The following is a 15,681-nucleotide window of genomic DNA, read 5'->3' as shown; positions in this document are numbered from 1 at the left end:
GTTTTCCCACAAAGTCCCAAAAAATAAAAGTCAACTTAACCCTCATGTCGCCGATAAATCTCAATTTGGACACTAAATATTCCGCCTATATTCCAGCGACCGGCGTCAGGAATGAAAGGTATTGCGACCTAGGTCTGCCGTAATTTGCGAGACTAGACAAAGGCTCTAATAGGAGCCCAGATTACAGATGAGCACGAATGAGAACGCGATTTTAGGATTACGTGCCGCGCTGGTTTTTCGGCGGGGAAAATCTATCTGCATTGGCTTTGCTATTTTAATTTTACTTTTTATAGCCTATTTACAAAAGTAAACGTATGCGATTGAAAAATTGATGAAAACAGTTTTGAAATATGTTTGCTTATTTACTTTTNGCAATTTGATGAGAAATACCCAACTACTGATCCTGTGCTGCCCGCATCTAGCTTCCCGCAACCTTCACCAGTTTTCGTGTGTGTGAAAAAAATGAAAGAATACAATTCTTGTAACAAACCATACTCATACCTATCGGAAAGTGTATTCGTGTTATCGTTGTTGTCACTATTTAATTGAGATATCGAAATCAGATGTCAAACGAGTTTCCATGTCACTGTCTCAACACTCGTAAAGTCTCTCAATAAAAATTAAAAAAACAAGGTTACTCGACAGTTATACTAAACAGCCGTAAACAAACAGTTTATGAAACAATCTAGTTATTCAACATCACAAATTTTGTGTTGTCATGTTTATAGTCCCACAGCCATAGGTATCAGTCACTCCGTGGAAACTGGGGCATGGAAAGGTACGACACATGGGTGAAATAAAGGCCAAGTTTGTATTTGCTACATAAAATCTTACTATTTAACACCGAAGTTGTTCTATAAGTCTGAAAATTGTGAAAATCGCATAACTGGTTAAAAATGGATAAGTTTTTGTACATTTCATGAATTCTTGAGATTAACTTCGTAACACAAGCGTATTTAGATAAGTACGAGGGGCTAATGGGATTATTAACTCCTTTTTTTAAAATTCCACACAAGAACCTAAATCATTTTCGTGATTAAATATTCAAAATAGATGCGAGGCCTCTATTTTATTATCAGTGGTTTACAATAAATACAAGTACCTACCTAAACGTTTTCTGATTGAAGTAGGTAATTTTTTAAATGCATGAATGAATTTCCTTAAGCTTGGCTCTTCGCTCTGCCTAAGTTAGAAGCATCATTGCACTGTGATAGAAATATGGAGGAAGTGACCAAGTAAAACACTATCGACGTTAGGTAACCCAAGGAAACTACTTTTATGTTATTTTGTAAACGCTGCATTCAGTTGCCCAAGCTTTGAAATTTATTATGCTTAGCAATTATGTATAAAGTAATTTTATGTATTTCGAACTAACCAGGNCATTCTTACTCCCATAAAATGTATGAAACTTGTGTCTGCTTTCTTCTTCTACTAATAGATAATTTTATTGGCTATCGCATGAAATATTTGCCTATTAATGTTAAGCTACCCACGCTTTCACTTGTTTTTTAAAGAAGAGGTGTAAACTAAAAATTAAAAACTTAAATCGTTGTAATTTTTCGAGAAATTGGTCAGGCCCCAAATTTGAAGTATTTTCATCGATAAAATTGTCCATAGATTACGCCCTTAAAGTTTGATCACTACATGCCCGGACACACTGTATAATTTAATTTTGTGTATTCAAAATATAGGTCTGAAATGTTGTAAAGAAATAATTAATTTTCAAAATGTAAACGAGATTGAGACATGTAAAGAGCCTCTTCAAAGGGCAACCCATTTAATATTTTTTGTCATTCTCAAGTGAAAAATTTTATTAAAAGATGTCCTTTTGTAATGAAATTCTTTCAAAAAGATAACGAGAATAAAAAATAATACATTTGAATTATTTAATTGAATCCCCACCAGTGGGGACAAGCCTAGTGGGGACAACGGGAATAAACCAAAATAATACGACATCTACTTTCACTATGGCAAAGGGTAACATTAATTCTCTCTTCACAATAGCACACGGTATTATGTATTTTTTCTACTAGAGATGCCGTTCGATACCTTATGGCGACGATACATAAGCCTATAAAATAGTTAGAGTTGCTTGCAAGTAATAGGGTAAAACATAATAAGGTTAAAAGTTCTATAGTTTTAAATATTCCTTTGTTTAAATGGGCTTCCTTGATCCTTATGTGCCCAAGGCCCCCGGTAGGTTAAATACGGCCCTGGGAGCTGGTACTAGTTACTGACATGTATCGCCTTTACTATCGATAAAGCCCGGTCTGTGAGCACGTAGAATTTTGTCCAATGACCCCAAGCTACCCATCCTTATCGCTCGCGCGTAATTATGTTGCTGTCGCGCTCGCACACTCACTGCGGGCGCCCGTCGTACAGTCTCGACAGCAACATAATTACGCGCGAGCGATATGGATCTTGGAGCTTGGGGTCATTGGGCAAAATTCTGCGTGCGCGCAGACCGGGCTTTAGTTACTGGCATGTGTATCGCCTTTACTATCGATAGTAACAAAACTTTTTGTAGCGTTAGACAATAGCTACGCAGACAACACACTTTTAGTTGGTCGGCTACCAATTTGTATGAGGAATCGGCTGATACCAAATTTTATCGGTCATTTAAGTAAAAGTCTGTAATCTGCGTTAATCTGAGTTGGTCAACTATCGATAGTAGGTAATATTGCCTTTTTCCTGTAATGCGGATTTCGACACGAAATAAAATAATGAAATGCATGAGATCCACACGCGGTCCGAAATCCACATCAAAGGTAAAAGGCACTAGGTATCGACACGGCACCTCTCTACCAAAAGCTACCATCAAATTCGAATTCCCCGAGTGGGCTGGGGTTTGCTGGCCACGCGGGGAGGGAGTCGGGCTATGGGGGCGTCATGCTCCCGCCGTACTCAGGGGAAGTACCACGACCTGGAAATATAAGCCAATTAGTCAAAAACATGCACAATCTTAAAAGTTTTTGTCGACATCGTTGAGATTTGAGAGATCTATTCTATAACAGCGAAAGGAATCAATATACACATTATCGATATCGCCTCACATTCTAAAATGTCATCATCATTCAATCAAAAGACATTCACAGTTAGACAAAGGCCTCTTATATAAAAAAAACTTAACGGTCATTAGTTCCATAAGTTATGCACTTATACAGGTACGGATCTAGGGGCGCAAACCGGGGCGCCTGCCTGCTCCGGGCGGCAGCCTAAGCGGGGCGCCAAATGGAAAGAACGGACAGCTTTGTGAAAAAGCGACGACTTAGGCATCTTAAACGCTGTGAGATGACGCCATAATAAAATTTTGCCCGGTTAAAAAAGATCGTAGATCCCTGTCTGGAGTTATGTGTTCCGACTTCCGATACTTGTGTTTGGATTATATTAACATAAGCACTCACCTCGGCCTCTGCCGCGGCCCCTGCCCCTGCCCCTCCCGCGACCGCGTCACCTGCGTCCATCCCCCAAGCCCACCATGTCTGGAAATTAACACAGTAAGAAATCAATTGCTCCTATTTATTACTTTTTAAAACTTTCGTAGTTTGTTTCAATCAAAAAAGGTTCACTGCTGGACAAAGGATTTCCAGAACGACTGGTCCTGCTGACTCCATCCATTGGCTTCCCGGGAGTCACTAGGTCCGATTCGGAGGCCTGATTTCCAGCCAAATTAGGAACCGAGCCCGGCTTTTGTTGTAAGGACCTGGCAACCCTAGTTGGGAGGGAGACCACCAACAAACTAGTTAAGTTATTGAAATGTGGGTCGAAAAATCAAAACTAGCAAAAGTAGTTTAATTTTACGCGTAATAAAGGAATGGATTCTTTGGGTGACCCTTAGGAGTCCCATAATATCGTATTAATAACATTACTCACCTATATTGGTAGCGGTCTTCTCCAGATAAGCCAGGGGCCCCTGCAGAGGGGCCCCGGCGTACGCGCCCCGGCCTCCCGCAAGGAACATGCCTTGCGCCAGGCTGTTCTGCATCTAAGGAAGGCGAAACGATACCATAGCTCTAAGGTAACAGTTTGTAGTCCGCGCAAAAGATACTGGCAATTTTGTACGTTATAGGTAGCGCATAACTGAGTTAGTGCCTGAGGTATGGGAACGGCACGGGAGGGGTAACATTGACATATTATTACGTCACAGAGCATAGTACCTACAATCTGACGTTTCTGGGGTGTGCATCAGACCATTCTGGGGTGGTGGGCGGCAACAATAAAATATTGATTTAGCCCAATTCGCTAAATTATTTCCAATTCATTTGATAGAAAAATTGCCAGTTTCCTAAGACGCGGGTAATTTCGTCAATATCTGATTACATACAATAAATAAGCAAGCGAGCATTCGTTGTAACTACGAAAATAACTACTTTAGAATAAGCAATTAAAAATAAATTACCTAAGTTGAACTTAAAAATAAATGGGAATAAATAAATCATACATACCTTGGTGCAATACAAAATGAAAGCATCTAGGGTAATAAATAGGTAAATAAATAAAACAAAAATGTGGGTTTAAAGAAATTATATTTGCTAGGAACAAGAGGAACAGAACAAAATAACTTAAATTATAGATGCAATCTTACAAAATAATAGCTTAAAATTAGGTATATTCTACTTAAGGGCGATTTTAAATTGTTTTCTAATTTAGTTTGACATGTTTTTGTTAACAATCAGTTAAAATGTCAAACTAAATAAAAACTTTATCTTCTAACATTTGAAAAATCACGTAGTTTTCCATTAGTTGAAATAGTTGGGTACAAAATAGATATTTTTTACGCAAGTGTCTAAATAAGCTTATTATTTAACAAAAATGTTAAACTATACCTTCTGGACAATTTTTAATATTCAAAAGTTTATCAAAATTAGTATTTTATATCTCAACATGAAAGCTTTTGGCAGATTTTCTATACTTTAACATTTTTAAACTATTAAATAAAATACTTTTTTTAATAACATTCAACTGGTAAATTTCTTAAAAAATAGATTTATTTAATGTTAGGTATAAAGTGGTACTTATAGAGAAATACATACATCTATGTGAATACTTTTTCGTTTTTAAATATTCAACATCAACATTTTAATGATTGTATTTGCAGGTACATAGTACATACGAGATTTTAGTTATTAAATTCCCCACAAGTTTTTGTATTTGTGGATGAGATTTTAAGACCTGATTTTTCAACCATCGAATAACATTTATCTAAAAAAAAAATTGGCCTATTAACAGTTTCTGCGTGGGAAATACAATGTCCACAGATTTAATCTGTGACTATGTCGAAATGACAATTTTATTTTTTTATAGAAAAAATATCCGACGATTGAAAAATCTGCCTTAAATTGTATTGGTTTTAAAGTTCAATCATCATTGCTAAGTTTGTATTAACATGGAAAATCCCGCGCGTGTCTTGTCTCAGGTCTGGTTTTCACCAAAGACGTGTTTTGAATAACCAATCAGATTCAGTTATTTCCCCTTAATGTCCCCCAACGCCCCTTAACTACGGCCCTGCATACGTCACGACTACCAAATAGACAATTTGACACCATTCCCCAATAATTCGAAATCACAACTTTTCTAAAGAGACACTTCATTAATTTTAAATTAGGTCGCATTGTAAATGAAAAAAGTAGTTTATTAGAGTTGACAAAATAGTGACGTCACTTGCTTGTAGTGCCATACAAAATCTATGGGAGAGTTTCGTTTTGACAGTTTTAAAAAGTACGTCAATTGATTGGTGGTGTCAACACGTCTGTTGCCCCCCAACACCCCCTAACTACGGCCCTGCATCAGTCTACCAAATTGCCCCCCAACGCCCCCTAACTACGGCCCTGCACGTCCCTACCGACGCGGGCCGGCGGCGGGGTACGCTGGGGGGTGCGGCGGGCGCGGTACCTGTTGCTGCTGTAAGGCCGCCTGTTGCTGCAATGCTGCTTGCTGCGCCGCTGCCGCCGCTGCCATTTGCTGCGCCTAAGGAGAAGTTGTGACTTTAATGCCAGTGAAATTGGGTACAACGTTGAATGGCCCGGTAAGCTGTTTTAGAGTTTATTGCTAGTGCGATAGGGTACAAAGTCAAATGGCAAATGAAATGGCTTAATGATTTTTTTTCTTTTGATAGAAAGATTGCGACGATAGAACGGTGAAGGTGTCAGATTGGCCGACTCGTGATCTGAGGAACGCGGTTTCGATCCCCGCCCCTGCTCGACTAAAGTGGTGAACCCACTCGTAACACAAGCATACTGGTATTTAGTACTACGAAGAATTAACGGGATTGTTATAGTAATTTGCTAATATTATTTAAAAAAAAGTGAGTTTTTCGACAATAACGTATGAATTTTATCAGCAGGTCGAGTAGTTGCTACTGCAGGAACAAAGCTTATTTTCCAGAGGCAAATAAAGGATTATTTATACATACCTACACTCCCCACACTGGCCAGACGGGTTACGGTCTAGGGAGCCTGATCAGCCGTGCCGTAGTCTTTTATACGTCAGGTACAAAGCTTCTTTAACTGCGCCTTTGTTATAAGTCAGGAAGGGCTTTTGACTGTGATCCTGCCGAGTATCGAACCTATGCACAGCTTTAACGTTGAGCGGCTGCGTCATTTGCTATGGCACCTGCAGCTGTGCACTGTGACCCTACTGAATGTTGAACCTGTGACTCACCTGCACAGCTTGCACGCTAGGCGACTGGCCAGCTGCTGTTGCTATGTCGGCTGCTGTTAGCACTTACTGTGCACTGTGACCCTGCTGACTGTTGAACCTGAGACCCACCTGCACAGCTTGCACGCTAGGCGACTGGCCAGCTGCTGTTGCTATGTCGGCTGCTGTTAGCACTTGCTGTGTACGTTACCCTACTTGGCAGAGCGGTCGTGGTCATGTTGAGGCGTTGTTCACATCGGTTGTAGAGCGGATACAACTCTCCGCACGATCTCCCTCCATCTCTCTCTATTGGCAGACTGTCTGGTGCAGTCACATACACCGTCTCCCACTGCGGATTTCACTTGGTCGGTCCAGCGCATTGGTGACCTGCCACTCGATCGAGTTCCTTGAGACATGTCCTAAGTATTGCAGTATGCGCGCCTGTGACTCTGTGACCCGGCTGAGCATCAAACCTATGACTCACCTGCACAGCTTGGACACTAGGCGGCTGGCGGGGGGCGGGGGAGGCGGCCTGCTGTACGCTCTGTTGCGCCGGCTGCTGTTGGCACTTGTTGTACACTGTGTGGCCCTGCAATAGACAGTTGGTTTAGAAATACATCTTACCACCAAAAACATCTTTTGAAAGAAGGAAAAAGAAAGAAAAATTGTTTATCTAGTACAAAATCTGTGTACCTACGGTCAGCGTCAAATAGTTCGTGCGTGACACCCAAAGTGGCTAAAACACATCCTTATTCCAATTGTAACAAAGAAGTGTTGAGAACTTATTGGCCACTTAGCTTGTCTCGAACTGTTTGACGCTGACTGTACAAAAACTTTTTTAAGCCAGTTGAACCCGATTCTATTAATTTCGTATGAAGAATCAACCGATACTAAATGGGCGTAATGTGCGCACGTTCATAATCTAAAACATGACGCTAGTACCTACCTTCTGTGGATTCTTCATAAAAAATGTTATTAAGATGGTCCATCGTTCTTCCGTGTTGGGAATAACTAGCCTGTCTACTACCTCACAAAGAGAGCTCACCTGCAAATCAGCTAGCAAGTTCTGCCACTGGCTGATCTTGTCGTAGTGCCTCCTCAGGAGTTCCTCCTTCCTCTGGAGTTCACACTTCAGCTCGTTGTTGTCCTCTTTCACCAGGAGCTCAGGCTTCATGGCTGACAATAGGAACCTGGTTGTTGGAGAGAAATCGTTTATTTGGTACTAAAAATTCAACTATACTTCTTTCATTTCATACAATGTCTATTATTTTAAATCTTCAACTGAGCCAAAATATGGTCTTTCGAGGCAGATTTTAAGTCTTTAACGAGATAGATTCCTTTTATGTTTAAAAAGCAATAAACGTTTTTATTATTATTATTATTGTCGGTGTACACTTTTGTGCCTCAGCTTTTCGCCGGTTTCGAGGGAATGCACGGGCCTAAGCCAAGTGCAATCCTTATAAAATTGTATCACTAGTTTGTGGTTGTAGAGTCGGTGTCTGCCCTTGTTGGTTGGTTATGGCTGTCATGGGTTTGTAAAAATTTTCTTACGATTCTGCAGGTGTTCAGAATTACTGCCTTCTGTAGTGATANGGCGCGGATGCCCACGCAGGTATAGTCCTAGTCCGAACGCGAGGACGCTGTGTTCGAACTAGAGGGGGAGTATGTAACGGCCCTCCAAACACTAGTATTGTATAATCTGTGCTCTGACGCTCGGATTCGCATTTGGCGGGCTTGAGTTTCGCGGGTTCGCGCGCTCACCCGGCGCGCTCTTTTCAACGGCCGCCGCGCTTTGTGGTCCGCGAAACTCGACCTTATTGGCCAGTCGCGCCCATCGCCTCGACGCGTGCGAACGAGCTATCGTTTTAATGGTTATAAATTATAAATGTAAATCCGCCATTACACTTTTATTATTTTTTGCAATCCGTTAGTTGCTGCAGACAAGAATGAAGATTTTCCTTTGTTTTTCACACATTAATAGCTGTTGTGTTTTGTTATTTTGTTAACAATTTCCAAGACGACACTAAAAATACCTCATTTTGTCTTAAGAGACAAATCATAAAGTCAATAAAGTAATTTACGCTAGACGACGTATCAAATATCGTACATCATTCCAAATGAAAACATCAAGTTAATGATCTGGTGTAGTTTTTCATGCAATTATAATTTCAATTAGCGCGAGAGTGCATTCTCGGATCGTGTTCGATGCAGTAGCAAAACACAGTTGCTAATGTGATTGGGTTAATAAATATTGATGTGATGGGACTGGTCTGGAAGACCCGCGGTATTCGAAGGGTTAACAAAAAATGTGAAGCAGAGACACATGCAAAAAGTGTACCAAACCTTTTATGATACGTACTGCTTGTGGAGGCGAATTTAAGACGTGAAAAAAATATATTTAATTTTAAAAGGGGAAAAAAAACTTGTTTTACAGGCAACCCATTTTGCTGTCTTGTGTTGTATTAAAATGTAAGTTGGTAAAAAATATCTGTTCGCTTTTAATACAGCTAATACAATGTAGGTATTATAATATTCTTTAAAGTTTGTTACCTATTAAGTCACATTTTATTTGGGCTTTGTCGCTGTTTTGAGGAACATTGCATTTTAAACATGGAAATAGATACTTAATAGTGAAACAATAGCTAATTAAAGTAATTCTAAACTTAATTTCAATTGTAAATTAGTAGTTTATCAAGTTTTTAATCATAAAAAGCTAAAATAAGCTTATAAAAGCTTCGGCAATGGATATCAATAAAAGTTTTAAAGTTCTCTCACTTGAAACTTACGGCGCCCTCTGGGAGCTTTCGCTCGCATCAAAGCTTACGTGAGTTGACGCCAGATGGCAGCAACAGCGTAAAAAATGTTGAATATTTTTATGTTCATCTTGTATTTTAATTTAAAGAACTATTTTTTATAGAAAATTAATTTAGGATATTGTCTAAAATATTACCTTTGCAACGAAATAAGATGACTAATGTTTAGGTAAGCTACATTAAACTATTTATCTAAGTATTTAAATCAAAATATATTGTCTTAGTTTTTATTATGGAATAGTATGTAAGAGCCGCGTAGGATCGGTCTTTGTGGAAATCCTTGGGGGAGGCCTTTGTCCAGCAGTGGACGTCTTTCGGCTGAAACGAACGAACGAAGTAACAACAATTTATATACACATTTATGTACATTGCAATAAAATAAATACCAAGGGTGTTTACCAAATAAACACACAACTAACAAATATTGTCGTATAATAATCCTATAATCATCATACAATAAGAACACGACTATGAGAGAAGAAATATCTGCAACCGCACGTATTAAATTGTCCAGCGGTTCCAAGCCAAGTCAACAATGTGGCACAACATTTCAAGCTATCGCCATGAAGTCATTGTAGCTGGAATCAAAATCCTCAACAATATTGCGAGCGTCCGTACCGCGAACCGTTCATAATGGACACTAAATCATCATTACTACTTTAACATTTACTTACCGAGTTAGCCGACGACAATGTTGCTATGCAGAGCCTACGATTGATAAGTTTAGCTTGTTTCTAAGAACGTAGCGTGTAAAGGGTCCTTGTTGAAGATTTGCTGCTACAGAGTAGAATTAAACCATGGTGCTAGGTAATTAATGTTGATTTTGATTGCAGTTATTAAAATATGAGTCATAAACAAAAATACAACATTAAATTATTAATCGTATTTAAAAAAAATAAATAAAACGCTGCCTTTATGAAATTTTAAAGTCTTTATCTTGGATTTCTTATCATTATGTATTCAAAAGTAGAAAGGAAATTCTCAATTTTTGGGTAACCAATAAAAATAGATGTCTTAATATTCATAGTATCCTGGAACAGAGGAAAAAGTTTTTCGTGAGACGTTTCCACGGCAATAACAAGCGACCATTCGTGCCATAACTGTCCAGGAGCAATCGAATAAGAATCCTTAACACAACGTGACAGCTCTACAATCGGATCGTAATCGTAACGTATCCACCCCACCAAAGTCTAGGATTCCAAGATTGAGGCATTAGAAGTTTTACGAGGCAGAGTTCAGACAAAGACGGCCTGTAAGATTTTACTGGCGTTTGTTTAGTGAAACAATGACATTGGTGGGTTGTAAATAGACAGGTTGGTGCTATTGCGGTTAGATTGTTGTTGACTAAAAAGTTGCGGCTTCGTTGGGTGGCGAGAGTTTAGTTACGTGCTTATGGTTTTCGCACGTCAATATAACGTTGGTTTTTCAGACACACCTCGCTGTCATAGAACTACAGCATAGGTTTATTATTACTACAAAGATTTTAGATTTTATTATGCTTGTAATTAAAGGTTAGGATCTTAGTTTGTACGATTATAATAATAATTTTATTTACTTTATACGTAATCATACAAGGACTAAGTGAATGGGAAAAAGTCACACTTTAGTTTCTAAATTATTAGGTTTCTTCATAAGGGTTAATACACATAATATGAGTATTACAGACAGTTATTCCAAAACCACACCTCGACACAAGATCGTTACACTCTTTTATTTGCGATATATTCTGAAATTATGACAACACAAGTATCAGGAGGAGTCTATACCGAATCTTAAAAGCCAATTTATTCAAACAGCACTACTCAACTGAAATTAATTAAAGCACCGTCGGAAATGCACTTCCAGAGTTTGACTTTTACTAATTCGGTAATTATCATTTCCGAGACCTACTGACAGAATCTCAAGCTATAAACTTTTATTGTAAAATAGCCTCTGTTACAACTGAATAAGAAGCTACAGTGTTAAACTTGACATGCAGTCGTCTGTACCTAAGTCTTTATGCCTCCCTTGACTTTTAAATTAGATGCCTCCGACGGGAGTTGAAGGAGTGGCTGAGTGTCTTGAGAGGCCAAAACGGTGGATGTCATCTGAATTAATTACCCTTGTCGGGGTAAACGCATTAAATCATGAGGGCTGGGACACCAAAACGTTTTATGGTAAGTGGACATCAAAATGTCAGTGTTAGTTTGGAAAGTTTTCATTGGGAAATATGTAACATAAATTTTTGTTAGACTGTCACAAGTTTTAATGACAGCTTTTTTTCTCATACAAATACAAATACAAATATTTTATTTATGCAAACACACCGTTTACGCATACACCTTACAATTACAATACAATTGGTAACAATTAAATCGGTAAACATTATATTGCTTTGTCTGCGGGTCCCACACTAGGAATAACCTGTGTCGTGGGCACCCAGTGGTATATACCCAAATATCATATTTATGGTATTTACCCAAAACAAAATTTCTTTTATAACAGTCATGGTAGTGAGTTACTAAAACATTGTTATTAATGCCTTTGTCCAGTAGATTGTAGTTTTGGCTGAAACGAACGAACGAAATTAATATAAAATCAATGTGACGTCGCACTCAAGATTGTGTGTGTATTCGCCAATAAAAAACATACTTAGTGCATTATTAGGTTCCTGAAAGTGATTTATTTACAGTTAGATGTTAGTAATTTATGGGCAAATGAATAGTAAATTATGACACTATTATAATTGAAGAGATCGTCTTAAGTATTTATTAAGCACAAATGATAAATTGCTAAACGTAACCAATTAGGTACCAATTAAGAATGACGGCAGTTCAACGTAAACACTGAAGCATCTTATGCTGTTCTGATAGGTCTTATTTTGCAGCAAATTTGTTTAGCTCTACTTGCTATCGACTGTGCATATTATAATCTGCTTTAAACTATTACGATAGTCCGAAATCCTCTCATGTTAATTACTCCCAGTTCCGGCATTACGCATGTCGGGCCATAAGGTGCTTTGTGCCATAAATAATTTGCTTCTTGTATTTCTATAGTGGTTCTCAAACTACAGACTTGCCAGCTAGTTTGAACCTTTAAAAATACTGTTTTATACTTACTAGGCCCTTTCACATATTAATCCAGTTTTGCGCGATTCAGTAATGCAGGATATTATGTTAACATCAAGGCTGAGTTGCACCCTAACCTTAACAGTGACTTTAACGATAACCGGTGTTTTTTGTAAAAAGTTTGACAGGTTTTTGACGTTTGTTAAAGTTAAAGTTAAAGTATGATGGTGCAATCCAGGCTAAAACATGTAAGAGTAACTAAACAGAATCCTGCAAAAACAATTTCTGCAAAAAACGGGATATCTCTCTTCCGAGTCAAAAAATCAATCCGTTCGAATTCGGAATTGAAATTTAAAAAATTTACGAGTAGATAGACAACAAGAAGGATAATAAAAAACACAGTTTTTTTTGCCTTCGTTCGTTTGTTCATTTCAGCCGAATGTCGTCCACTGCTGGACAAAGGCTTCCCCCAAGGATTTCCACAAAGGCTGGTCCTGCGCCGCCCCCATTTTTTTACCTTATTAGAAGGGAAATTCTTTGGCTCATAGTTGAGAAACAGTGTCGAAAAGATTAACCTACCAGTTTCAATTTTGTTAAGCCCTTCAATAGACCGTAGCACGGATTAGAGTGACTCCGCAGTGTCTTCTAAAGGGGCGTTTTGTTTGAAAGGGTAACATGACCCAGTGAGAAAATAATCAATAGCATAATCCTGTCAGGTCGAAAGAAAACCATGACGACTTGCGTATAACTGGGCTACGCTATTTTACTGAAAAGGCTGAATGGATATGAGCAAAGAATATTTTTAGATAAAAGCAATATGTTAGGTAGGAATGGTAGGTATGGTGTTACTATGGAAATCCACGAGGGAGGCCTTTGCCTTTGTCCAGCAGTGGACGTCAATTGACTAAAACTCTGAGAACCGTAGTTGACACCAGTAATACAGACGCAAGTTAAAAAATGACACTTTAGTACAACCCTGAAAACGGAGCTACTTTTTAATTGGCTGCAAAATGTTATTTTTAGTAGCTTTGAAACGAATTAATTGAGGTCACGGCCTAAAGATGTCGTTATTTCCATTATCAAATAGTATTTACGGAAGAGTCGCGGTTTAGAGAGCTCAAAAAAGTATAACAATTGTCTACGTAGACTATACCCTATTAACTTGAAAACTGCAATGCTGAAAAGCTTTTTGGGCTCATAATACAGGGTTATAGTATGAATGAAACGAGTAATAAAGCGTTATCGTTAACTTGATATATGCATTTTTATCATTTTTCCATTAGCCGCAATCGGATAATTAATGGCTGAAGTCATCACTCTGGAGTCGCAATTTATTGCAATATGAAAAACCCGGGAGGTGCATCTGTCTTTCATAATTATGACCGTATACAAGGATATTGCGAATATGGTGAATGTGTCAGCTGATAGATGTTCCAATTTATGATCAATTTTTATGTTTTTTTTTATAGATTTAAAAGGCATTAAAAATATTTGCGTTTGTTCGATCGTTTCGGCGAATTAACGTCCCTTGTTAGACAAAAGTCTTTCCTAAGGATTTTCTCTTTCTGATTCATGACACAAGACATTTGTATTGAAATTAAAATACTTATTATTGGCATGTCTCTATGACCATAATAATATAATTATTATGATCAGTCTATAAAACATGTTACGAAACCTATAATTGAAAGGGATTGAGTAGGCACAATGTAAGATGTAAAATTAGAGAAAACGTTGCATTTTAGAAACACTTCAATGTTTTCAGTAGTTCACCCTATATAAAGTTACACAGTTACACACGAAATTCACGGCAAGAGAGAACGGTAAACCGCAACGCTCAGCAATTATAGAGACGAAATGCGTCACAATTGGAACTGACAAATTAATAGAGAGCATTCGACGCGGCGCCAACTACTAATCACCACTTCATTGGGGAAATGGTGTGAAAACCACGACAGTTCGAATAGAACAGACAGGTCATCGCGAAATGAGACAAAATTATATACAAAATGTCGTCGCTTGCCTCTCTAACTGACGTATCTGACATTTTTTTCGAAACTGAGTTATCTACACCATCTTAATCAATTTTGCAAGACGAATCGATCTGTCTAATCGCCTGAAAATTTTGCTAAATGTCAGTTACGTCAGTTAGAGAGGCAAGCGACGATGTGTGTGAAATGCATAAAAAAAAACTAAGGTCTGAGGTTTACGAATTTATTTGAAGTCAAAAAAGTATGCTTGACAAGATGTTTCGTGCTGTTTATTGATTTTAGAAGTATTGTCCGAATGATCCATAATTATGCTTTATTTCTAAATGTTATTAGTGCCTACCTACTTTAATTTTCCCTTATATCCGGGAAAGCTCTATTTTTCCCTTTATCAGCCAGCTCTAGATAGCAGTCTGTGGAGGAACACTATCTGAAGTCGCGATCCTCATCAGTGAGGGACCGAGGAAGATAAAGAAGAATCAGTCTATTAATAGTTTTCTTACCTTCTCAATTGACATTTGCCTAATAGTAATGTGTAGGCTGTTCTTTTTATGTAACGGTAGTGCACGTTTGACGCTCATCAAAGTTGATCATATGCGTTAACTGAGTGCCATCGAAATGTAGGTATTTTACACTTTTTGGGAATACAGGTCACTGTGACAACGTGAAAGTTACGTACTTTAAAAAATAAGTTGGTACAGTCAATAGCACATCCGACTAATACTTTTGTTGAAAAATTGTCATATTATAACCACATGAACATGATGCCGTAGTTTTACGTTAATGACCCAAACTATGCCACACCGGGTTTGGTACATAATATACATGTATGTACATTTCTAAATAGTTGCAATAAATTATAAAAGGCACATAGCTGTGTGGGCAGGCCTCCCACTAGGTGGACCGACGATCTGGTGAGCGATCTTCACTGGGAGTAGGTAGGCGGCGCAGCAGGACCGATCTTTGTGGAAATCCTTGGGGACAGCCTTTGTCCAGCAATGGACGTCATTCGGCTAAAACGAACGAACGAAATTAGAAAAGCGTTATACAGTTGAAATCGTTTCACAGTAAATCCAACATCAACAATCATACTTATATGACTTAACTATTATAACATACATCTGTGAAATTGTCTAAGTGATTACTTAAATTAAATAAATGAGCATTTATCGAAGTCGTTTTTTCCACACCATCAAC

The 15,681-nt window shown here is 38.2% G+C and overlaps 1 protein-coding gene across 1 annotated transcript; it reads right to left on the bottom strand.

Moving 5' to 3' along the window:
- Positions 1-4,807: 4,807 nt before the first annotated feature.
- On the bottom strand, positions 4,808-7,859 carry LOC114354083 (mediator of RNA polymerase II transcription subunit 28-like). The gene is made up of 3 exons (XM_028306335.1): positions 7,682-7,859; positions 7,121-7,225; positions 4,808-5,967 (listed from the first exon to the last, which is right to left on the bottom strand). The coding sequence occupies exons 1-3, from the start codon at positions 7,808-7,810 to the stop codon at positions 5,839-5,841; spliced, it is 363 nt and encodes a 120-aa protein (XP_028162136.1). The 5' UTR covers positions 7,811-7,859; the 3' UTR covers positions 4,808-5,838.
- Positions 7,860-15,681: the final 7,822 nt, after the last annotated feature.

The sequence above is a fragment of the Ostrinia furnacalis genome, unplaced genomic scaffold (assembly GCF_004193835.3).
Source record: "Ostrinia furnacalis isolate ACB-3 unplaced genomic scaffold, ASM419383v2 OfSCF1917, whole genome shotgun sequence".
Taxonomy (NCBI): Eukaryota; Metazoa; Arthropoda; class Insecta; order Lepidoptera; family Crambidae; genus Ostrinia; species Ostrinia furnacalis.
The sequence above is the reverse complement of the archived record's forward strand: the minus strand, read 5'-3'. Positions and strand labels throughout refer to the sequence as shown.